The 26,453-nt window shown below is 39.1% G+C and overlaps 1 protein-coding gene across 2 annotated transcripts in view; it reads right to left on the reverse strand.

Moving 5' to 3' along the window:
- Positions 1-319: 319 nt before the first annotated feature.
- LOC121923774 overlaps positions 320-26,453 on the reverse strand; it is a 32,035-nt gene continuing 5,901 nt past the window's right edge. The window contains exons 6-13 of one of the 2 annotated variants that reach the window (XM_042454526.1): positions 22,543-22,652; positions 21,085-21,207; positions 19,402-19,478; positions 17,267-17,484; positions 15,274-15,439; positions 14,190-14,396; positions 13,588-13,749; positions 320-450 (exon numbers count right to left, since the gene is read on the reverse strand). In XM_042454526.1, coding sequence (XP_042310460.1) covers positions 432-450; positions 13,588-13,749; positions 14,190-14,396; positions 15,274-15,439; positions 17,267-17,484; positions 19,402-19,478; positions 21,085-21,207; positions 22,543-22,652 — 1,082 coding nt within the window. In that variant the 3' untranslated portion in view covers positions 320-431. Of the gene's footprint in view, positions 451-11,751; positions 12,185-13,587; positions 13,750-14,189; positions 14,397-15,273; positions 15,440-17,266; positions 17,485-19,401; positions 19,479-21,084; positions 21,208-22,542; positions 22,653-26,453 lie in introns of those variants that run through there. The other variant, XM_042454525.1, reaches the window with a different exon arrangement.

A 26,453-nucleotide genomic window follows, 5' to 3' on the forward strand; every position in this document is an offset into this window, starting at 1 on the left:
TTCCACAACACGGCCACATAGCCAGAAATACCCACAAAAAACTATGTTAGAAGTATTAAATATGTAAAATTTCTTCAATATATGTCCTGTCAGCCTCTAAAATTCTACTGTTCATCACCCCCTACTTGAACAAAGATCACATATGGTGCTCTTGAAATGTTGTAAAATGAAAATTGCAGCAAAGCTTTTTTCAAAATATAATAAACTGACTTTACGTGAAATAAGTGAAGACAGCTTGTTGTAAACAGAACTGAAAAAGTTGTCAAACAATAATATGTAGTAACAGAACAGTCCAAAGGATAGCTTAAAAATGACTTACGAGGCTAAGGGGTGTTTTCTCTGCAAGTGTTGCTGTAGCTCTCCAATAGTCCACACTGCTGCTCTACATGCAGGATCAGTTCTAGAATTAGAACACACTTCAGCTGTGATATCTAGATATCTATATCATTCCTGTAGTGAAATCAAAATATGGCATGTCTGTCTGACACAATACTCTCGTCTGAAATTATAAATCATTTATATTTAAGCTGAATCAAATGATCTACACAGAAGAAATAATTTTAAATGCTCCAACTAAGTAAAAAAGATATAATCTTGTCTTTGTGTACAATGCTAGAATAAGGAGGGACTGGGACAAGTACATTCTTGGGCTCTATTTAAAAATGTCTTCCAACTTCTTTTCCCCTCACCTTAGGATCTCCAGAAGTTGGAAATTACTCAAAGACGCACAACAAAAACAATGGACGTTATCAGACAAGGGAAATTGGAAGTATAATCCAATGGCAATCCGAACGCAATCATGGGGTTTAACGTTATTGCGTGAGAGGTGATCACATGCAATTTAGGGCAATGGCAAGCTATTTTCGGGCAATGGGAAGTCAGTCTGAACACAATTCGAATTCACGTAAATTAGCTGAACTAGCGAATTCACGTGAATGCGGTCTGACCCCACTTTCTTTTCATTTGAAATTAAGAGAAATTCCTCCTGTCTGATAAACTCCAATAAACGTATCTATATATGCCTAGAAGATCAGAAGAAAGGCACTGGATATATTGTTTCCAGGTTAACTGTATTCTCTTTCATTAAATATATTATGACTTCCATAGCAAAATAAAGTCTAACTTAGGCCCGAAACACATGCAAAATACAGCATCTTACAGCTGCTTTGGGCGTTGAGCGATCAGGGAGTTATCAGGGCTGGAGCAGCCTCTGTCCGTTTCAAGCTGACAATCTTGCTTTGCCCAAAAAAATGCTTTATTTTGTATCTAGTTTATTTGAACATATAGTCACTGCAACAGGACTAGTAACAAAAAAAAATACATCTAACTGAAAAAGATAAAAAGAGATCAGACAGATGGAAAACAAAATGAGAAGACAATCTTGGGATAACAGTACAAAGAACTGTATGAGATGCATTATGAGCTGAAGACATAATATCAATAATACTAAGGCAGAATGCCTTAAAAGTTATTATTATTTATTAAAAATATTATTACAGACTTGTGGTATAACAATATCAATGTGCCTGCCAAAGCTTGCCATCCATGGATTTAAGCATCCACTGAAAGCCATGAAAACTGTGAGACTTGAGGTCCTGTGGTTTTTTTCATCCATGGGGAGAAGTGGGGGAAACAAAAACCCCATAGATATTAAGGGCTGACTGAACAAATAGTGGGGAAAATGTAAACAGGAAAATTATACACAGTCATCCGTCCCAATTCGCGATCTTACCGTTCGCATCCTTCGGTCTTTCACGGACGGCAAGCTGGGAGGGACATAATGGTGCACTGTGTGGGGAGCGTGCCCCCAGTGTAAACAATGGGGCTCCAATATTGGTGATTTTACCGATTCACAGGTGTGTCCCCCCAGAACGGATCCCCCACAAATTGGAAGGGACGACTGTATTGATATTTGGTGAACTGAGAGTCAGTGTGGTCTGTTTTGAGTGTGGACTACAACTCTGGAGATCAGGGTTTGATTCCATGCTTGGCCATGGGTGAGTTACCATGATTTGATTCCCTTCTTGGCCACTGAGTGACTTTGGTGAATCATACACTTTCAGCCTGTCAAGAACTGCCTGCTCCATTCAATTCAGTAAACCAGTCTTGTATTTGAATAGCAAGCCTTATTTCAGTAACCAAAGACATTAAGAGTATTACTTCTTCAGACAGAACTACCATAATCTCTAGATATCCACATAGAGTAAGCAGTATACCCATCCCATACATTAGTGGGCTTTATCCCCATTCGTTCACAAACCTAAACATTTCAATAGCCAGAGTTATTCCGACTTTTCTCCACACATCTTTTCCAAACCCTGACAAGCTGCTCACACACCTGGCTTTGGTGTATACTGGTACTATCCCACACACATCTGTTCATTATCTAGCTAAGCAATTATTTCACTTTGCACAAGTACCACAAATCCCATCAGCTTTACCAGGAAACCCCTCTTCCATTCTCATGCAACTGGATAAAGCAGTAGCAGTAGCAGTATACACAATAGTCAAACAGCAAACGGAAGTAAATCAGCAAACAGCATAAAACACCAGCTATTTTCATGGCAGGATCTGTCAAATTCCTGACACAGCCCCAGAAAACCCATTAGGGCAGTCGTTCTCAACCTTTTCTATGCCCCACACCTCTAGGAAATGTTTCATTATTGTTTACACCCCTTACAAAAATAATATCACATTTGAAGATAAAGAAATCTAATTTCAATTGTATTGAATCACATACAATACTGTGGACGAACAAATGAAACTTTAAAAAATAAATAAGTGAATAAAATGAAATTCTAAATTGATTTAATGAATATATGTTAAAATTAGATTCTAATTCATTCAGAAAAAATGTATACAATAAAATGAATCCCAATTGTGAACATAAAATTGAATTATTTCTTTGCTCCTGCTTCTTATTCATGATTTTGTGAAAACATGGAAGAAGTCTGCCTGTGGATTCCGGAGTGTCCTAGATTTTGTCTTGACTGACAAAAGAGGACTGAATCTAGATTCATATAAGCATTGTTATTGCACCCCTGAAATTCCATCTCACACCCCCTGAGGTATGGTTACACCCCCATTGGGAATCCCTGTCTTAGGAGTTCAATTTAGGGTCTCCATAAGTTAGAAACAACTTGTAAGCACACAACATCTGGTAAAGTATATGCTACCACTGGCACTATTATGAAGGCCAGTGTGGCACAGTGGTTTGAGTTTGGGACCAATGACAATGATTTGCCTTCCATGGACACAAGGGCTCTATTCATAAAAAGTGTCCCCATTCAATTTTCATAAGTCTCTTCTCTTCCCACTACAGTTCTTTCTTGAAAAGAAAATAATATTTTCAATATTTTCTCAACTACATCCCTCTATAATTAATACAAAATTTGCATTACACATTGCACAGTGGTCTAAGGCACTTTGCTTCAACTTTTTCAAAATTAAATTTTCTCTGCTCAGCTTCATCATGCAACCTCTCTTTGTGTCAAATTCTCTTTTCTAAAAATCAGACTGAATATGAAGGCTTCAGACAGCTACATTCCTCAGTTTGTTCGAAGTCCACACTAGCAATCTTCATTATATAAAGATTGGATGAACGATTCTGGAGACCAGCATTCAAATCACCACTCAGCCATGGAAACCCACTGGGTGACCTTGGGCAAGTCACTCTCTCTCAGCCTCATAGGAAGGCAAAAACAACCCCCCCCTTAACAAATCTTGCCAAGAAAACCCTATGATAGGTTTGTCTTAAGCTGGAAATGACGTGAAAGCACATATCATCAAGATCATAATCAACAGATACTGTTGTAAATTGTACATTGTTTAGTACTCTGGTTGTAACCCACTTTGATCTCCTTGGAAAAGCGGGCTATAAATAAACAGTATTATTATTATTATTATTATTATTACTAACAACAGCAACAACATGTGTGAATATTTGTATAATAAAAAAATGAAGATCTATGAATTGCCAATATTACTGCAAGAACATCCCAGAGGACACTATGAATGGTTTGGAGCACTGATCCCAGGCAAATCTTTCTTGAAAATAGAAAGAGGCATCTAGGGCAAATGAAAAGGGCAACAAAAGGTGACTGATAATGACCAGTCTTACAGAATGGTTTCCCTTGCTTAAATCTAACCAAGATTTAAGCAAGGTGATCAAACTGGGTGTGTGTTATTGCCAGGTGTGGCATACCCTAGGACAATGATGGTGAACCATTTAGAGGCCGAGTGCCCAAACTACAACCTAAACCCCACTTATTTATTGCAAAGTGCCATATCCCTCTGGCTTTCTAGTAACAAACTCTGGCAAACTCTGTGCTGGGGTGATGGCACATGTGCCCACAGAGAGGGCTCTGGGTGCCACCTCTGGCACGCGTGCCATAGGTTCGCCATCACTGCCCTAGGAGAATGTGACTCTGTGGCTGAATGTATGATCCCTGGATATTCAAAAAAAGAGCTGTCTTATTGCAGTGTCCAATATACATTTCCCTCCTTAGGATCTTTTCTAGTTCTTTCATAGCTGCCCTCCCCATTCCTAGTCTTCTGATTTCTCAGCTGCTGTCTCTGTTTTGATCAATGTTTGATCCAAGGTTCAGAAAGTCTTTTACTATTTCAATTTCCTTTTTGTCTATACTGAATTTATGTAGACCCTCTGTGGACATTATTTTTGTTTTCTTTGTGTTCAGCATTAAGCCTGCTTTTGCACTTTCTTCCTTAACCTTCCTTAGTAGTTGTTCCAAATCTGTGATGTTTTCTGCTAGTATTATGATGTCTTCCGCATATCTTAGATTGTTGATATTCCTTCCTCCTTTCTTCATTCCTTCTTCTTCTGTGTCTAAGCTTTTACTGATCCTTTAAGTCTATGAAGAGCTGCTTCGCTGATATCACCAAGTTGCATCTTGCTCCAGTTGGGTTTCCCCAGATTCTCTGTCCTTTGAGACTGGAATCATCAGTCCTCCCTGTATGAGGCATTTCCCGAGCCTTTATATGCTTCCAAACACATTCACAAAGAGAAAATTGAAGTAGAACATAGGACAGGCTCCTGTAAATGAAAAATCTGTCAACAATCCACAGACTTCTAAGTTTGATAAGAGAGAGAAAAAAACCTACACCTTTAATCAACATTGCTAAACTGTGGACTAAAACGTTACCCTTCTATTTACATGTCTAATCCAGATACCATTGTTTAGAATATTGGTTTGTAAATGGTTTTCAAATGGATAATGGAGACACGTTAATTTAAGCTCAAAGTCTGTGTAGGCAAGCTGCTTGCAAGACCTTTGATTTGGGTAGAAATTTACTGAATTAGCTCTGATCTTTCTTGGATAACATGCAGACAATTCTAAAAGGCTACATGGCACACAGAAAAATTCAGTGCGTTTTCAGATTTTTTTTTACTGATTTAACACTGACTTATTTAATAAAGAATCGCTGTACATCTGCAAGTCTTTCTGGGGCTATATTTCAGGCAGAATCCATTCATATGATACGAAGGCACTTAACAAGGTCTGTTGAGTACTTTCATAACCTGCTTATCATTGTTTTGTACAACACACCCAACTTTCTCCTGCAGTTGTACATTCCAAAAGATCAGTATCAGCACAAAAACTATCATTCATTTGTGCTATCAGTCTTTTATTTCAGGAACCCTTGATGAGCTTCCAAGAAACAGGGCTCCCAGGACCATATGTTTTTAAAGCACTGATCTTTAGGGAATCGCGTCCTTCCATATTATCTGCCCCGTGCACTCTGTATAATCTGCCCATGCTCTCAGATCCTCTGGGAGGAATTTGTTGCAGTCCACAAAGACCAGATTGACGGTGACCTCCCAGAGGGCTTTTTCTGCGATCGCTCCCACTTTATGGAATGGCCTGCCGGACGAGATTCGTCAAATTACCAACCTAGAGTTTCAAGAAAGCTGTCAAGATGGATCTCTTCCGGCAGGCTTTCCCTGAGACATATATAAGTGAAGATTCTGCCCACCATTATTCTATCATTGTACCATTGTTTTTAGATTTTATTGTCTGTAATTTTAATGGTTAGAATTGTTTAATCCTTTTTTAAGGGGTGGTGGTGATATATATTGTTATATTTTTAAAGGTTGTACGCTACTTTAATTGTGGTAACAAAAAGCGGAATATAAATAAAAGTTTTATTTATTTATTATTTATGATCTAGGAAGTACAGTTCAATACATGAACATTTCATTTTAATTGATAATCATAGAATCATAGAATCATAGAATCATAGAGTTGGAAGAGACCGCAAGGGCCATCCAGTCCAACCCCCTGCCATGCAGGAAATCCAGATCAAAGCATCGTCGAATCTTACAAAACCATTACAAAAGTGAAACTCAACAAACACAATGGAAGAAACCTTTTAAAAATCTCAGATGGGACAGAGCAGGAAGGAGGGTTAATCTTGCCCAAAGTAGGGCAGATTATTCCTGAACAAAAGACTGGTGGATTCTCCATTCTAGCTAGCCGGGATGGGAATCAGAAAGTACCATAGTGGATGAGTTAACCCTCTAACATTTTTTAAAACTAGATAAAATCCTCATTTTCTGGAATTTGTTCCTGATAAATCTTCTGAATTATTTTAAAATCATTTAGATGCTGAATATACTGAAAAGAGCTAATTTTTGGAAATATATATGCAAAGAAAGGGGAATGGAAAAAAGAAAAGGAAGAAAAAGGGGAAGGAAAGATAGAAATACATAGGATAATGTGGGCTAGGCATAGACACTAATATAAACTGCATGTATAGCCAAAAATATATTTCCATGCAGCTGATTCTCTAAACTACACACGCATGTGGTGATAAAGCAATAATATCATTGGATGGTTAATGTTTATCTTTCCAATCTCAAAGTATAAGTCTTTTAGCTATAGTAAAAGTGCAAAGGAAACAATTGTTTCTTGTTAACCAATTTTGAGTTGATCTCAACTCATAGCGACTTTGTGGATGAGACATCTCCAAGATTCCCTGTCCTCCACTGCTCTGCTTAGGTCCTGTAAATTCATACCTGCGACCTCCTTAATATAGTCCATCCATCTAGCATTCAGTTATCCTCTCTTTCTACATCCCTCCACCTTACCCAGCATTGTTGTCTTTTCCAGCAAGTCATGATGTGCCAAAATATGACAACCTCAATTTTATCATCTTGGCTTCCAGGGAGAGTTCAGTCTTGATCTGTTCTAAGACCCATTCATTTGTCTTTTTAGCTGTCCACGGTGTCCTCAGCACTCTTCTCTAGCACCACATCTCAAATGAATTTATTTTCCTCTTTTCCTAACTGTCCAGCTCTCATATCCATACTTAGTTATGGGGAATACAGTGGCTTAGATGACTCTAACTTTTTTGCTCAGTTGTATACCTTTACTCTTTAGGGTTTTTTTTTTCTAGATCTGTCATAACTGCACTCCTCATTCCCAATCTTCCTGTGATCTCTTGACTGCAGTCCCCATTCTGATCAATCCAAGGTAAGGGAGTTCTTTTACTATTTTGATTTCTTCATCGTCTAGGCTGAATTTGTGTAAATCCTCCATGGCCATATTTATTTTCTTTATGTTCATGTTATTATATTTATGTTTATGTTATTTTCTTTATGTTTATCAATACACCTGTAATTATCATCTGTTAAAATTCTAAGTGACAGGGAACAAACTTATGTGTCTAAAATATCAAAGATTTTTCAAACAGAAAATTAATTCATTATAATACATCCAGTGAAAAGGGGGTGAACACTGAACATGCTCACATCATATGTATTATATCACCAACATTAAACTGAAACAAACAGTTGCTTTTTCTAAAAAGAAAAAAAGAAAGAAAGAAGAAATAATGGTGTCCAATGTGCTGAACAAAGCATAGTTTTAATCTAGCAGGTTTATATAGTTAAGATTGTGATTAAGATTATAGCTATGAATCATAAAATCATAGAGCTGGAAGAGACTGCAAGGGCCATCCAGTCAAACCCCGTCCTGCTATGCAGGAAATCACAATCAAAGCATCCCCGACAGATGGCCATCCAGTCTCTGTTTAAAGACCTCTAAGGAAGGAGACTCCACTACACTCCGAGGGAGTGTGTTCCACTGTCGGACAGCCCTTACTATCAGGAACTTCCTCCTAATGTTGAGGTGGAATCTCTTTTCCTGCAGCTTGCATCCATTGTTCTGGGTCCTGTTCCCTGGAGCAACAGAAAACAAGCTTGCTCCATCCTCAATGTGACACCCCTTCAAATACTTAAGCAACAACTAACGAAACAAGGGGAGAAGGTGGAAAATGTTGTTGTTTAAACAACAACAACAACAACGAGAGTTCACTTGGAGAACAATCTGTCATACGAGTGTTTGCATGCCATCTGAATTAGTTTACACAGCCTGAGAAGCTGTGTATGAGAACTGGGTCTAACATATCATAGGAATCTGAATGTGATGGATCACTAAGATTAGTGAGTGTGTCATATATCATTTCCTAGCAAAGAAAGAAATATTAGTACTGGTCAAAGGCAATTCATCATACGAGGAAATCTACAAAAGCGAAAGGAGAGATGCATCTATAAATCACATTTAAATTCACTCTTTCTATTGCTGGCTCATCAGCTCATCCCGTTGAACTTAACTTGGATATGGAAATGATAGCTGTCCTTATGCTTTAAGCAGAAACATGCAGTCTTGGCAGAGGACCAGTGCCAAGAACTGGTTTGGTAGAATGCATCCTGTTCTGTTATTAGACCTCTTAGCATCATAGGTTATCCACTGTGGTACCCTTCTGTGGCATTCGCCTAACACAGGCCTCATAATCAACATTTTGTAGTGGTTCTGGTCCTGTTTGGCTAAACATCACCAACTGGAGCTAGAGGATTATCACTTGACTGCTGGCTATGAGGTTTTGAGCACTATTTGTCATCTGTTATTAATATTTAGAAGAAGTTACTGGGAGAGTCATCAGAGATAGGGGTGAATCTGATTATGTTGATGAGATCCAGCTCTACCTCTTCCAAATGATGGATTCCAGGATAATTGCCTGTATGAAGTGATGGAATGAATGTGAGCTGACAACCTGAAGCCCACACCATACAAAAAAGAGTTTCTCTTAGTCAGCTAACAAGTCAATTAAGGACTGGGAGTACAACCTGTTCTGTGTGGTGTTGCACACTCTCTGAAGAACAGGTTTACAGCTTACAGGTGCTTCTAGACCAGCCATTACGCCTGGAGATGATGAGCCTGCTGTAGCCAGCAGGGCCTTTGCCCAGCATTGGCTACAGTAATGGCTGGGCCCTCTTTATTTTATTTTTATTCCATCTTTCTTCTGGCATAGGTGTTACTCCAAGGTCAGGCCCCTGATCACACCTCTCAATTGTGATATCAATTTAATATTAAAAGGGTCGCTGCGGTTGGTAACCTGGAAGGCAACCCCACTGCAGAAACCTGGCCATATTTGAAAATCAGGATGCCTGCAGCATGGGAGGAAGCAAGAGCACCCACCACAATGAGATTTATTTATTTCACTTCACTTCCAAAGACACCAGCAGGGCAATGATGAGGATTCTGGTCAAAGAAAGTGATTGTGCATACACAAAGGACTCTTCTCCAGTAGTAGTTTTCCTTTCTCTGACATAGTCAAGCCAATGGTTCAAACATTTCCCTCCCTTGGGAAAAGGAGGTAATCCATTCACCCCAAAATGGCTGCCCCTGGTACATGATTTTGAGTATATATATATCACTACATAGATACTAGTCTGAAGCAAGACAGAATGTCTTTTCAACTTCTGCTAGATTCCTTGGCAAAGCAGCTATTACTGTAAACCATCTCTATTCCAGATACTCCTTGAGTGGAACCAAGCTTCAAGATCGGTACATTATTACCATCAGTAAGGCCTTCACTTTTCACCCCCCCCCCCCACTTTGCTTTGTTAGCTCTTGTGTGTGTGCATGGGTGTGTAAGTGTGTGCTGATTACTTTGTTAATAAACTACTACAGTAAACCTATTTGGAATTGCGTCTGGAGTTCTGTGTGATTTCAAACCAATATAGAAAGGGGAAAGATCCTGGCTGAATGTTGTCCCAGCCAAGGTATTTTTATCTGAGCTATTAAAATTCACCTGAAACCCACTAATTTGTGGGTGCCCTCCCAGGACCTCAGCATTTTGGGTAACAAAAGCTTCAAGGCCCTTCCTGGACAAAATAATCCATATCTTTATCATCTGGAGTTTAAATTATCACAATGTGCTCTATGTGGGGCTGTCTTTGAAAATTGTTAGAAAATTGCAGCTAGTGCAAAATGCAGCAGCCAGACTGGTTTCTGTGCATTGTGTAGAATACTCCAATAGCAGTAGTGTAAATGGATTCTGGGTATATACTGGCAAACATTTAGGGTTTCTTCATAAATGTCACATTGTATCTGTTAGGAAACTAAGGTTCATGTGGACAAATAATGTTATATTTAATGTGATGTGCACATAATTTTTTCTTTACCTCAGAATGCAAATATTGTATTATGGTTCTCTACATCCAATGTTGTTCTACTTTTTAGCTGTGGCAACATATCAGCCCTAAGCATATGGGCAGGATAGCATGGGCCAAGTCTGTGCTACCCTGCCCTGGATCCTGGGTCAATGTGGCAACAGGCGGGTGTTTACACATGTAAATACTACCACCATGTGTCCCATACCTGCCTCTGCCATTACAACTGCTGAGAAGACCTCTGTCGTAGCCCATAAGAGTGGAAACACGGCACCTGCCTAGACCCAGGCATCACCATGTGATATCATAGGTTGTGGTATGGCTCTTCTCAGCAGCTGCAACAACAGTCAGGCACAGTGCACATGAGGCCATCCAGTTTGCCATCTGTCACCATGGAGTTTCCTAGAAAACAACTGGCCTTTTTAGATTGGGTTAAGGCTCCTTTGAACATGATCAGTCAGGATCCACTGGATCCACATCCAGTCTGCCTGATGCTGGCCCAGGGCTAATGGCCTGCACTGTCCAAACAGGATTATGTGAGGCTGGAGGGAGCATGGGCCTTTTGGCCCATGTGTACAGGCCCATTAACCAAGTTTTGTCCACAGTATATAAGAAAATACAAGTCTGACTTGTCCATCAGCAAATCTGTTTTTTACTTCCATTTGAAAAGTTACCATCTTATTAAAAACCTTCAAGTACAGTGCGATGTGACTGCAAACATAGTTAAAAAATCCAAAATGTCAGTTACTAATCTATCCAAGTAGTCAGAGATAAAACCTTTCAAAAATAAATCCAAACAAATCATTTGGAATTAAGGATGAATAACTCTGATAAAACCACAAGGGCTGAAAATGTTGCAATTCACTGAGCACATTGTATAAGACAATGCCTTTCTGGCAAGAGTTTACAGTGTACAACAAAAAGCCCTAGTTGTACATACAGATATGAGAGCCAACTGGGATGGGATAGGAAGGGGGAAAGTATATGCTATGGTAACAGTGTAAATTGTAGCAGTAAGGTGGCTGGTAGGCCCTAGATCTCTCCTCTGAGGGAGACTGCACTAGCCCCTTTCTTGCTGTCCTTCCATCAGCAAGCACACACATTGTTCCCATAACCTTTCAGGAACTGGCTGTTTTAAAGAAAATGATTTTAATAGTGTTCTCACTTGCTTTTAACCAGTTCCCCCTTTTGTTAAAAAACAACAATATTCTACTAGTTGTTTTAAATTAAACAATCTTAGCAGTAACATTTTGTTTTTATTTAAATCTGTCTATCTAACTATCTATCTATTTATCTATCTATCATCATCTATTTTTGTTCCATATTTTTTTTTGGGGGGGGGGTGATTAAGAAATGGAAAACAAAAATATAATATAAGCAAAATGCTTCAGCTTCTGCCTGCTTCAGTTGTTAAAGATGAAACTGAGCTACATACAAGTTTCCAAATTAGAACATTCTGTCTCCACTATTCTTTAGAGGTTGATGTATTTTCCTCTAAGTTGAAGCCTTCAATCTATAGATCCAAAATTTCTCCCTCTTATCCAAAATGTCTGAGAGAGAAGCCACCTCAGCACGAAAGAAGAACAAATCAGAGAGGCTGTGATGTTGAGTTGAAACTGGCCACTGGTTGCTCTCATTTGATGGTTAGAACTCTAGAGTAGAGTTTGGAAGTTGCACATTGGACATATTATGAGAAGACATGGCTCACTAGAAAAGACAATAATGTTTAGTAAGGTAGAAGGCAGTAGGAAAAGAGAAAGATGCCTGGAAGACCTGTATAATGGCGCAATGGTGGTGCAATAATGGTGGTGCCCTGTGTATATGGGTGCCACCATTATGACATAATGCATAGCGTCCACATGTCGCACCTCACCAGTTACGTCACGGGTGCGCCATTGGTGCACTCACAACATAATTGGCGCAGGGGGGGAAAGAACCCGCTTTTTGCAGGTTCTTTTTCCTCCGCAGGGAAGCTGTGCGGTTTGGCAGCTGTGGCTTCCCTGCGGAGGAAAAACAGGCACCAAAAAACGGTGGTCTGTACTGTGCCATAGCTACCTAGAAAACCTCCATTGTCTGCTGTCAGTATAATGCCATCACATTTTAAACTAGAATAACCATTGTTTTTGTGGGTTTTTCGGCCTATAGAATAATCATTTCATAAGACTCTCCAAACAGAAGATTCAAGTCAAGGAAAATTCCTAGTCTCCATGTTGACCTATACACTATAGAATCAACACAGATGTATTTCCTGACTTCTTTTTTATACATGTCAGCAACGTAAATTCTCGAAATTGCCCTAATTCTCCATCAATAGGAGTATTTTAACATAATGTAAACAGACTGATAGTCAAAGGAGTCATGCACACTAGCAGCTTGGAGCAGCCTCTGGCCACTCCAGCCCCGGTCACCCCAACAAAAGCCCCATGACAACCATATAGCCCAGTCTCGATCCAGGATGCCACCACTGTGGTCCCAAATGGGATACTGGCAAAGAAAAGACTTTCCTGACTCCTTCTTGTGCCAGCTTTTCCCAGCTGGGTGAGCTCTTTGCATGCCTTCCAGCAACTCTGGGGGCATCTGTTATCTGCACACCCCTTCCCCAAAGTGGCCGGAAGCTGCTCTTTCCTGCCCATCTATTTCAGGCCAAAGAGATCTTGTAGCACCTTTGAGACTAACTACAAGAAAGAATGTGTGGCATAAGCTTTCATAGACTGTATTTGCACTGCAGACATAATCCAGTTTTGTGAGATGTTTAGCCTTCTCTGTCAGAGAGTTCTGGTGCCCCAATAAAATACAATTCCCAGAATTCCATAGCATTGAGTCAGTACCACAGCAGTTAAAGTGGTATCAAACTGGATTATTTCTGCACTGTGGAAGCAGCTTTAGACTTATACCACTTCTTTAGATGCATCTTCATTGAATACTGATACTCCAGACAAACACTGCTATGACTTGGAATGTAAATAGACTGAGGTAGACACCATGAAGAGTCATTCTATGGATGTGCAGAGGAGCATTCTAAAATCGTCTGGGTTATGTTCCCTCATGCCATTTATGAATTATACTATTCTATTTGATTATTAAAGTGTTAAATGCCATAATTTCATTACCTTGCTGTATAGACCCATATATCGGTAGGTGTCAAGAGAAGATAAATTGTTCCACTAGCTCGATTATAGGTAAAGCTTAGAAGTGGGTGGAGAACAGAGGGACAAAGAGGTGGCAGAACTGTGCATAACCTTGTCCCGTTATGAAGAGAGAATATCCTTAAGCTTTAAAAAGAAACAGAGAAATAAATATTAAAATTTTTAAGCCTGTGAGTTAGCTATAGCTTACATGAGAGCATTTTTTTAAAAAAACACACCTCTTTTTCATTCTCATAAAAACTGAGCTTGGAAAGGGGGTGGGTTATATTATTATTATTATTATTACTCCCAGAATTCTTCTACCAGAAAGGCCAGTGGTCATGCAAGCTGGGGGTTTCTGAGAGCTGTCATTTAAAAAGCAACCATTCTAAAACTCCATTTTTAAAAGGAGAGTACTATTTGTTTCAGTGAAGTCATGTCTAGATATTGATATCAAAATAGATACAAAGATAACATTACTCTCCCTTTTGAAATGTGGTTCATGTCCAGATATTCTGACTTTTCATTGTTTTATTCATTATACAAAAAATCCAGCTTTTGCTGTTTTTCTTAACATTTCAACATACCTGTTGTCAACACCCATTGCAACTACTCTACTAGATTTTCCATCAGCACCACAGAGGTAGAGATTCCTTACTGGACTACTGACATGACTCCAAAAGCTGGTAAATGAGTTGAGATCATATATATGAAGACCGCGGGCAGAACAGCAGTACAGAAATGTATCTTCCATTATGCCAATCCAAAGTACTCCTTCTTGAAACAGTGATATGCTAGATATGAAAGAATATTATTGTACAGAAAATGAGAAGAAAAGAAAATGAAGGCAGACAGCTGCCTTGTACATACTACAGAAGAGATTGGATTGAAATGCATATCCCCAAAGTTTGTCAAATTCATTAAAACAGTAGTAATGACACACATTTCCCAGCCCAGCTTTATACAGATGTTTTGGACCACAGTCTTTATCATCCATAGCCACTGGCACATACTATCTTAGGATAACAGGAGAAGGTAGATTTCAATTGAACATCAAAAGAAATTTCTTGACAGTAAGAACCGTTTGCCAAAGGAAGCAATCAGAGTGGTGGTGGGGTCTCCTTCTCTGGACATCTTCAAAAAGAGGCTGGATAGCTGGGGATGCTTTTGTTGGAGATCCTGCATTGAGCTTGATGACCCATGAGGCCCTTTCCATAATTCTATAATTCTACATCTGGAGGCGGCCAAACTGTATTGGCCTGAGACATATGTGTATTTACATATTTCCTTCCATACAAAATTGGACCCACAGCAGCTAATAAAACTGAATATAGTAAATACAATGAAAACATTAAAAAAGCAAACACAAACAAATAAAACACACATTGGTAAAAGCATACCTTCTGTTAAAAGCCCCTCCACTAAAACCAATGTGAATTGTCAAACATCTGTGTAAATATAAAGGCCTCTCCCCTTAGTCTACTCCCCAGTGAGTTCTATGAGTTCTGTGAAACCTATTCCCAACCAAGTATGCACGCAATTACACCGACAAGAAATAGTACCACACACTTGTATATAAAGTACTAATTATTTTGGTTGAGAGGGTCTTTCTCCTCTGAAAGAGCACCTCTGCAGCCAAACCTTGTATATTTACAAACTGGACTACACTACCTGTAAAAAATGTCCATTGTTTCAAATGACCAGAGTTTGACTGATCCATCTAGAGATCCAGAGATAAATAAAGTAGTAGTGCTTGGATGGAGCAGCAGCTTTGTGACAGTGTCGGAATGACCTTGAAATACATGTAGCAAGCAGCCTTGGTCATTCCAAGATTTTACTGGGTATAAAAAAGAGAGAGGGGGAAAACAAAAATCATTTAATAATGCTGTGATAATTGAGTTACAAATATTATTGGCTTGGGTTCAAAATGTTTGGAGCGAGTTATAGGGAGCTTTTGTTTTACCAGTTTACAGGCAAGCGTAATGTACTCTCTACCTCTAATTCAAAGGTCTTCTGTGGTTCTTCTACTTGGAGCTCTCTACCATGTATCTGTGGTTATATGCATGATGGAGACAGACAGTCTACTCTCCAGTTTAACATTGCTTTTTCTGTCAAGATCCATAGATATTCTGTGCTTAAATTACTGAAGTGGGGTCATATGGTTCCCTTACTTTATTTGGAGACACTTCCATTTACAGAGTAGTGTTGGTGGAGAGGATAAAATTCAGATAACATTTAGAGGACCCAGGGATAAATTGGTTTGCAGATTAACAGGACTGATTCTTAAGAAGTGTCAGAAGAAACTGAGTGGCAGAAAGGACCCTTTTTGGTGATCCCTCTTTCCTCCTCAACTCACTGCAGCACAATTCACCTTATTTATGTGGGACCCACAGTCTTGAAGAAGGGATTCTGAAGGAAGGCAGGGGAGAGGAAGGCAGAACAGCCACTTCCTTCCATCTCCAATCTGCTGGGACCTCTCAGGGTCCAAGCCAATAGAAATCTTCCTGTTTTCCTGCCTGTAATTTGAACACCGTTTTTCGTGAATAGAAGGACCTTTTCCAAACATTCTTCTGTTCACAGAAAAAAAAATCTGAATCAAACCCATAATCTACAGATTATGGTAGTAGTTTGAGACTCTGGAGACCAAGGTCCCCATTCACACAGACACACACTGGGTGATCCTGGGTAAGTCACATACTTTCAGTCCCAGAGGAAGGCAATGACAAAACCTCTCTGAATAAATCTTGAGAAGAAAACCCCTGGATACTTTCACCTTAGGTCGCTATAAATTGGAAATGACTAGGAGGCACACAACAAAATTAACAACAGCATTCTACCAAAGATACTGTAAATCGTGGAATACTGTATATCTGAAAAGTCCCACTGCCTTCACCAGTGCAAATCCCTTCTCTAAGCCATAACATCAAATAATGCTACTGGTGTGCTCAGTGTTAACTCCTATAGATAGCCACCCCCAATCCCAGAATATCTCCTATAGTAAATCCTTAAAAGAAACATCACACTATCCATTCTTCTGGATATCTCATGATTCTTGTATTGATTTTGTGAAAGAGAATAAATGCTTCCACAACTGACTGAACAATGGCAGTGATGAATAAATCAAAACTGAGGACTTGGGAAGAAGAGAATGAAGAACAAAAATCTAATAGTATAATAGTACCATAATAGTATAATAGTACCCCGCATGATATTATGAGCACTGACACAGCTGGTATGAAGGAGTACAAAGTAAGGTCAACCTTTGCTTGATGCAAAACACAGTACAATTTGATTCTGTTTAGCTTTTCTGCACTCTTGAATACCCCAACCTGATTTTTTTTGTCACAAAACAACAAACGGTACAACTTGCCATTTAAATATAATTTTACAACCACCTCAGATGTCTCAAACGTCCAAAAGGTAATTTTTTTAAAAAATTACTCCTCCCCTCAAAACAAACAAACAAACAAACAAAAAAGGCCCAGGGGGAAAGATTATACTTCAGTTTGCATGCCTTCAGGTGCTTCTGGGGGCAATTGCCATTTTGGGGCTGAAAATATGGGTGGTATGGGGCACATTTATACTTAATAAAATCTGCTATCAAATAAAGAGGTAAGTATGAAGATATGTGTAGGCTAGGGTCTCTTTTTCTGAGTGAACTTACTTTCACTGCCTTTGGAGGAAGTTAGGAAAAGTCTAGTATCAGCTGAGTAAACACAAGAAAGAATAGCAGTTTCATGTGCATTTAATATCTCAAGTAGCATGTTCCCATTGATGTCATAACAGTAGAAGTGGCCATCGGAAAAGCAGTAGTATCTTTGCATAAGGACATCAAAATCCATATTTGTACACCAGCTTCTTCCCATATACGGATATTCTGTGCTGTATTGTACAGTAAAACATTATTGAAACATTGCAATGTGAAAATGCTTTTAAAAACAGACCATGGTCAAAAAGAGATATATAGAGAAAATATGTTTTTGTACTGATTGGTACTGTTGAGTAAGAAACATGGAACTCTCCTGGAATAATTATTTTATTTTGTTCTCCCCCCCCCCCCCCCGACATGATCAAAGGTTAAGAAGATTCCCTAGATCTCTTCAAAGGGATCAGATTTCACAGATGCAACATGCACTAGTAAATGTATAGCAAACTGTATTTACTATATACTAAATTATGAAATCTATATTGGGTAGTTCTATTGGCACTCATAATAATTTGTTTTATTTTGTTTTATTTATATACCGCTATTCCAAAGATCATAGCGGTGATCATACAGAATGATCTAGAGATTAATTGAAGATTTTATTATTTTTCAGCAACTGTGATCATCTAAACATAGATGGATTTCAGCTTTTTACCACAGTATTATAGTTATAACCTAGGCATATATGTTCATATCATTATAACAGTGGAACTTTGAGGTTTACTAGCAACCCTAGTCTGACACACCCATTTTTGAGCTATGGTTATGTTAGAACCATGCATGCATGCATGGATTCTGTCAGAATTCTGAATATGTGGCCAATACATGTGGAATTTCTTGTTCATGTTTTCTTTTCAAATGATAAATTACATTATATGCTACATGCTAGCTTGCTTGGTGCTGATGGGTAGGCTAATAGTTGCTGCAGCTTATGAGTAAATGGATAGCTAGTTGGCATGGGGGGATGGAATAGTTTTGGGAACAATAGGTTTGGAATGTGTAAGATGTGGGCTGAGTTGGGTTGGTGGTGTCTGGTAGTGATGAAAAGTGGGGTGGATGGTAGAAATGCTTGAGCCTGAAAGAGATAGGGTTGGTTAGAAGGTAGAAAAGGGGGACTGGCTAGTAGGGGGAATGAAGCTAAGGGAATAGGAGGTGGGAGCTAGTTTTGGTGCCAGTATGGAGTGCGGGTGTTTAGATTTTTGGGGTTTTAATGTACTGCTTGGTTGTTGGGGGGCAGTTCTGGCTTAAACACTGACTGGTGAATTTCTGACTATGTGTATTCAATAAAGTTCTTTGCTGTTTCAATACACTGGACTCTTTGATGCACATTGGTTCTGAGTTTGCTCAAGTCTGACAGGTGCTCTTGGAAAACTTTATTTTATTTTATTTTATTTAGTTGCAAAACAATTGGAAAATTCTGGCATAGGTTTAGAGTGAATTGCACAACATTAGTTGTCTCTGTGATGATGTGTCTTTATCTCAGTTGTGAGGGTGTTCAAAATGCACTGGAGGGATATTGTTTCAAAACACTGGAAAATAATTGCAAAACTTTAGCACAAGTTTGGAGGGGATTTCAAATTTTGGGGCTCATAATTAACAAAGCTACAAAACTGAAAGTATAGCATCATCAAGAATGGAGAAGTGTTGCACTACACATCTATAGTCAGAATAAATATAATTGAAGGGGAACTAGTAATAAAAAGGATTTAGATACTGTTTTATCAATAAGCATTTCATTAATAGTATTTCAGTACTCTTGATATCAAATCTAAAACGATGTATACAAAATGTATAGTGAAAGGATTGAACCAAAAAGATAAAATTAAGTAGACTTGCCTAAAGCTACCTAGTGAGTTCATAGCTCAGGTGAGTTTTGAACTGGAACCATCCAGTACACTATAATTAACAATCAGTTCAGTATTGCAAAATGAAGGTATTGCTAGTTTAAGTTCCAAATAATAAACAATTAAGAATGCCTTTCTCACAGTCATAATCCCACGTATTTTTTTGTAGTCACATATAAATGTATACAAAATATGTATACTACAGGGAACACACATACATGTATCTAAATTGAAACTATACTCAAGTACCTGGGGAAAAGTCTGTACTTGTACATTGGAACAGGAGCACACTGTTCTGGAAGCTCCGTTTCTTTAAATTTCCAGGTCTAAATAAGAAAAATATATATCTATAAACTAACGTGATAAACTTAAATGTTCTACAGATCACGATGTTTAAGACAGCAATTCTATGCAGGCTACGTGGAACATGTTTATGTTTGTGCAAATAAGCATACAGTATATAGAATTGAGCTCTAAGTGTGAAAGTTTTTTACAGATCAGATCATTCATGATTTTAAATTGCTGTTACAATAATAGTTGACCTATTATGAAATATGTTTTATAGTATTCCTTTTCATTAAATAATTATACATGTTTAGAGAACTGAAACCAACAAAGTTATATGTGTTATAAAATGTAAGTGAACAAAGAAATCTATTTTCAAAAGCAACTGTTTTTGAGCCAAACATCATAAAGGAGAGATGAAGGTTTTATACAACTGCACACTCATGAAGTACAATCAAATTCTTCTTTCTTCAGATTAACCCACTAGTTCAACAATTCAGTGGTAAGAAATTTATATTTCATTAATTCCCTATTATGTTCAATTATACTTGTATGAAATGCAAATCCAGCATGTATCAAATGGCATATTCAAAACAATTCAAGGAAAAGTAATGTTACCCAAATGCTGGAGTCCCAGGAGGGCACCCACAAATTAATAGGTTTTAGGGAAATTTTAATAGCTCAAATTATATTTTTGGCCAGGGAACAGTCAGCCTTGGGATCTTAACCCAATTTATAATGGTTCCAAATCACACAAAACTCCAGAGGCAATTCCAAATAGGTTTTGGACTCATGCACACACATAAGAACTAACAAAGCAAAGGTGGGACAAGGTGAATATTGGAGGCCTTGCTAATGATGATAAGTTACCAATCTTGAATTGTGGTTCAAATTGATGGGCATCTGGAACGGAGACGGCTCAATAGCTGCTGAGGCAAGTGGAATGGCCGGCTTACTGATATACCTAGTAAAAACCAACACAGTGCCTGCCTGGTTACAAACTACACCAAATTGCTAGTGTGCAGGCACTGGTATATATACTCAAAATCAGATATTGGGGCAGTAATCAAGGAATGAATGGATTAACTTGCTGCAAGATGGGTTTCCAGGAGAGAAGAATGGTTAAGAGATGGAGCAAATGTTCCAATGATTGGTGTGAACATCTCAGACAAAGGAAAACCCCTTGCTGCTGGAGAAGCATTCTTTGTCCGTGTATTCACAGTCACCCTCTTTGGCCAGAATCCCATATCCCCCTCCATACACAAAAGGGATTAAGCTGATGCTAACTCCCTTGCTAGAGCCAACTGGATTTCCAAATACTGTATGGCATGGCCACGTTTCCACAGTGGGATGACCTTTCCAGGTCACTCATAGGTTACTCACTTCAGCGTCCTTTAAAATCAAATATGAGGGGCCTGGTCTTGCAGTAACAGTAACATAGATGTTACTGATGAATAAGAATTTCAGTGAGAGACTCATAAGGCAAAATGTTTAAATGTTGTGATTAAAAAGAAAAATCATGGGGCATGTGCTATCTGAATTGCAATAGCTTCATGCTGTGCCTACAAAATTACTGTAGGAAGATACTCCTTCAGTAATAGTAACTAGTATTCACAAAATTAAATTAAATAAGAAACCATGACATACCTTAACTCCTTTAAATCCACCGCTTATGAGTTCATCTTTTACTGGGTTGAATGATATGAATGTTAACCGTCCAGAACCACGATTTTCTACTGAGCAAATCTCAACATAGTTCTTGTTGTAAACCTCAAGAAAACAAATAGTAACTTCAAATAATCTATTAATAATCTTAGAGAAAACAAAACAACCAACAGACACAGGGCACTGACCATGTACTTAATGCAAGCAACACAAATTTGTTTAAAATATACTCAAGCTATATGTGGTATCTGAAAGTAAGACTGTATCCTCCAACAGTATGGATCTGACATTTCTAGGAGTTTGTTCTCGAAGGCAAACTAAAGTTAAAAAAACACTAGTGTAGAGCTACTCAAAGTGGTATCCACAGACTAGTGACAAGACTGACAGTCTATGGTGTATTTCCAAGAAACTATGGTTGTATGATAATATGACAAAGGTATGATGATGGTCTCTGAATGTTGGAAAATAATTTCCAGTCTACTGCATCAGATAGTTTTAGAAGCAGTGCGTTAATGGTTGCCCACCAACATGGCAGGCTACTTTAAAATCCTTGTGTTAAGTTTAAGGAAAGGTATAACGTTATAAGAATTACTTATGATAATTAAATATGTTTAGAAATGGGGAAAGTATACTATAGAACTGAGAGCCAATGCAGTGTAGTGGTTTGAGCACTGGACTAGGACACTGGAGTGGATACTCACTGGGCAAGTCACACTTTCAGCCCCAGAAAACCCCATGATAAGTTCACCTTAGGGTCACCATAAGACTTGAAGGCACAAAACAATGCCATAGTTACTTTTTCCTCAAAAATCTACTGACTCTGTAAGTATGTGGGTCTACTTATATGAATCAGTGACAGTGGTATTCAAATTCTAATGCACACCCCTCTTACATCTAAATACATCTGTAACACTGGGGAAAAACACATTTTGTTCAATATTTATGATAAAACTGATTTTAATATAATAATAATAATAATAATAATAATAATAATAATAATAATAATTTATAGTCCGCCCAATCACAAGGAATCTGGGCGGGTTACAGCAATTAAAATACATAGAAAATACAGTAAAATTCAAAATAGTCCCTTCCCAAACCAATTTATTCAGGTGATGATAGACAGTACACAGTAGAATTAAGAGCAGCATATTGTTCAGTTAAAGAGGCATTTAAAAACCTCCCCCAAGTTTGCAATTAAATGACAGACTGAGGAAAAGGCCAAATAACCCCATGATGTTTTCCCATTCAAAATTCTTGTCTTCCAAATTTTTCTTTTAATGATCATACTCCTGTTACAAGTTAGTCTCATAGGTTCATACTGCTCAAAATTATAGAATTCATTTATCCCAGACAGAAAGTTTTTAAAACTATCTTCTTATTTTTATTGTTTTCTCACAAAAAAGCAGTTGAGATAAAAACAGCAATATATAATTTTACCTTGATCGCAAAATCTTTTTGTAGAACGAAGTAAACATTGAATTTTTCAGAGTAAGTGATTATTCTTGCCATGCTGAAGTGATATTTTGGAAAATTCATCTCTCTTTTGACTAAAATGTTTAGCAGAAAGAAAATTAGAAAACTACACAAAATAATAAAAAAGGTAAATGTTGTCAAGTCACATCTGCCTGTAGGGGGCGGTGCTCATCTCCATTACTAAGCCAAAGAGTCAGCGTTGTCAAAGACGACTTTGTGATTGTGTGGCCAGCATGATTGCACAAAATGCTGTTACCTTCCCACCGAAGTGGTTCCTATTTATCTACTTGGATTTTTACATGCTTTCAGAACAAAAGATGTTTTTTGGAACCAAACCCCAGTACCAAGGGCCTACTGTAAAAAGAAGTGACCTTTTCACTTTTGCATCTGGTGTCCACTGCTGACTTTAACCTGCTACCAACATGCAACCTTTGGCAAGAGTACCTATAGGGAAATATGGCCATCAATAGAGAAAAAAAGAAGATTACTCCGCAAAGGACACCTTGTGGTTTGTGTCAGGCAGCATAAGAAGGGAGGTAGATTTCAGTTTGGTAGAGAACAGAGCAGTAAAACAAATACTTTAAGGGATGCATTTCTTTACTTCAGAAGATATGAACAAAAATATAAATAGTACCCAAAACCAAGAAGAAAATATCAAATATAGCCAGCCATGTACATTTGCAGGGGTTAGCGTTGCAAGAACCTTGTGAAACCATTTGAAAGTAGAAATAATGTGAATATCCATGGAGCCCCTCCATCGCAGGACTCTTTTGGGGGCACTGAGGAAATAGGGAGGAGAGATGCAGCGGCGGTGCTGCCAAAGGGACTCGCCCTGCCTGCCTCTTTCTCTGCCCACTCTCCCTGCCTGCCTTTTTCTCCCATGGTCAGGGAGCACGTGGTGTCAGGCAGAGTACAAGGAAGCAGTCCATTTTCTCTTCCTCTTGCTTTCATCCCTTTCTCCCCTCCCTCTCCTGACAAACTCACGAATAATCAAATCCGTGGATGTTAAACCTATTAATGTTGAAAGCTGACAGTTGTTCCTCATTTTGACAGAAAACAGTAATGTGGAAATTAATATTTTGTTTCCAATGATTCTGTAAAGGGAAAAACTATTCCAATTAAGCACTGAAAACAATTAAAAATATTATTCCAAAGTGCTCAAAGCAGCTTACCAAAAGAAATGTACAATGAAAAACAAAGCTATACAATTATCAGAATAATTTTAAAGGCAATCAAGCAGTCATCAGAGAAGTCAACCAAATGTGAACTGCTACTGAAATATTAACTGTCATCCTGATAAAAGCATTACTTTTTTTGGCAAGACCAGAGTAGGATTGTTGATGACCATGGCACAGGAGGCCTCTCATTCATAACACTGCCACAAGTAAAAGCTGACTTGACAGTAAATTCCCCTATGCTTGTCAATATCTACATGAAGCTACTGGGAAAGGTCATCTGGAGGTTTAGGGCTGGGTGTCCATTTCTCCTTTGCAACTGATGCCAAGGAGCCTGTGGTAGCACTAAGTCATTATCTGGATGTAGTAACGGACTGGACATGGACAAGTACACTGAGGCTTAATCCAGACAAGATGGAATTATTGCTGGTCAGTAGGAAAACCAATCTGGGACTAGGATCACATCCGGTTCTGGATAGGGTAGTTCTCCCTCTGAAAGATCAGTTTTATAACTTATGGGTGTTCTAGGACTCAGCAGTACTCCAGGTTGCTGTGGTGGCCAGGAGGACCTTTGCCTAGCTTCAGCCAGTACACAAGCTACGCCCTTTCTCAGGGAAAGCAGATCTGACCACAGTGATTCATGCCTTAAACCCGTTCCGCACGGGCGTAAAGTACGCAGCAAGCGCATACTAGGGTTAGAAAAGGGCGTCCCTTCCAAACGCCCCTAACCCTAGTACGTGCTCGGCACATACAAAATGGCAGCGCCCATTTTATACGGGCGGCACCATCTTGACGTCGCGGCCACTTAGCGGTCGCACATCACACAACACAAGTGACATTGCGAGTGTGTGACTAGCGACTTGCGCTGCCACTTCCGGGGCACAAAAAGCCGCTTTTTGCTGCATCCGGGAATCATGCGGTTTGTCCGCTACGGTTCCCAGACGCAGCAACCAGTGGCGCCGGCAGAGCGCCCATTTTGGCCGCTCTGTAACGCGCCTTAGTTACCTATCCATTAGACTACTGTAATACACTCTATGTGGGGCTTCCCTTGAAAAGTGTTTGGAAGCTGTAGCTAGTGCAAAATGCAGCAGTCAGACTAATGTCAGGTGTGAGTTTTAGAGACCTTATAACACTAATCCTGCAAGAACTGCACTGGCTTCCAATTTTCTTCCAAGCTCAATTTAAGGTGCTGCTGTTGACATACAAAGCTCTAAACTGGGGGATTTGGGAATCTGAGGTCCTGTACTTCAGTGGTTCCAGTCCTATCTCTTGGGCAGGTTTCAGATGGTGGTGCTTGGGGATAGCTGTTCCTCAAAAAAAGGAGCTGTTATATGCGATACCACAATGTGCTATCCTGTCCCCAATACTTTTCAACATATATGTGAAATTGCTGGGGGAGATCATCTGGCGGCATGGGGTGGGGTGCTATCAGTATGCTGATGACACCGAAAGATATTTCTCCATGGCTTTAAATACAGCCTCAGCTAAGGATAATGTGTCTCCTCTGAATTAATGCCTTGAGGAGGTAATGGGCTGGATGAGGAAAAACAAACTGAAGCTGAATCCAGACAAGACAAATGTGCTTACTATCAAGGGTCCTATCCTAGTTTTGGAGGTGTATCAACCAGTCCTGGATGGCATTACACTCCCCCTGAAAGACTGTGCTCACAGCTTGGCAGTGCTTCTAGATCTATTGCTCCAAATGACAGTTCCAATAGATGCAATAGCCAGGAGTGCTTATTATCAGCTTCGGCTGATATGCCAGCTGTGCCCCTTCCTAGTGTTGGAGGACTTAAAGATGGTACTGCACATGCTGGTAAATTGAAGGCTGGATTTTGCAATGTTCTCTACATTGGGCTACCTCTGCACCAAGTTAGGAAACCTCAGTTAGTGGCAGCCAGGTTGATTACTAGGACATCTAGGAGTGATCATATTACAGCAATATTAAAATCATTCTACTGGCTGCCAATTAGTTTCCAGGCAAGGTGCAAAGTGTTGGTAATTACTTTTAAAGTACTACATGATTTGTGTCCAGATTACCTACAGGATGACCTCCTCTTACATAATCCTCCCTTTACACTCAGGTCCTCTGGTGGACATTTACTCCAGTCAGCCAGGACTAGGTTGGCAACTATGGCCCAGAATAAATGAAGTGGCTTCCATCCACTTTGGAGGTATGCCAATTTGACAACACATGCCTCCAAAGTGGCAGCAAGCTGGCCACACTCCGGCCCTTTGAACTGGAGCAAAAAAGAGCTAGGATAATCCAGTTCCTGGAAGTGCTGGACTGCCTCAGTGAGCACAGCCCACACTGGAACTGGGACATGTGGTCAGTGGCGTCTGTACCCACTTCCGGCAGGAGCAGACTCAAGACACTCTTTCCCATCTATCTGCTCCAGCCATATCTGCCAGAGGACCTTTCCTTCAGCCACCCCTAGACTGTGTAATGACCTGCTAGAAGAGATGCAACAGCTGAATATGCTATCTGAATTTAAAAGAGCATTAAAGACCCGTCTCTTCCAACAGGCTTATCCAGTTGATTTTTAAATTGTGAGTTTTAAATGTGGGTTGCTTTAATATGTGTACATCTTATTTATTCTTTTTCACTGATATGTGTTTTAACTGATGTCTTTTTAACTGATGCTGTTTGTAATAATAATAATAATAATAATAATAATAATAATAATAATAATAATAATA

Source organism: Sceloporus undulatus, chromosome 2 (genome assembly GCF_019175285.1).
Source record: "Sceloporus undulatus isolate JIND9_A2432 ecotype Alabama chromosome 2, SceUnd_v1.1, whole genome shotgun sequence".
NCBI classification, from domain to species: Eukaryota; Metazoa; Chordata; class Lepidosauria; order Squamata; family Phrynosomatidae; genus Sceloporus; species Sceloporus undulatus.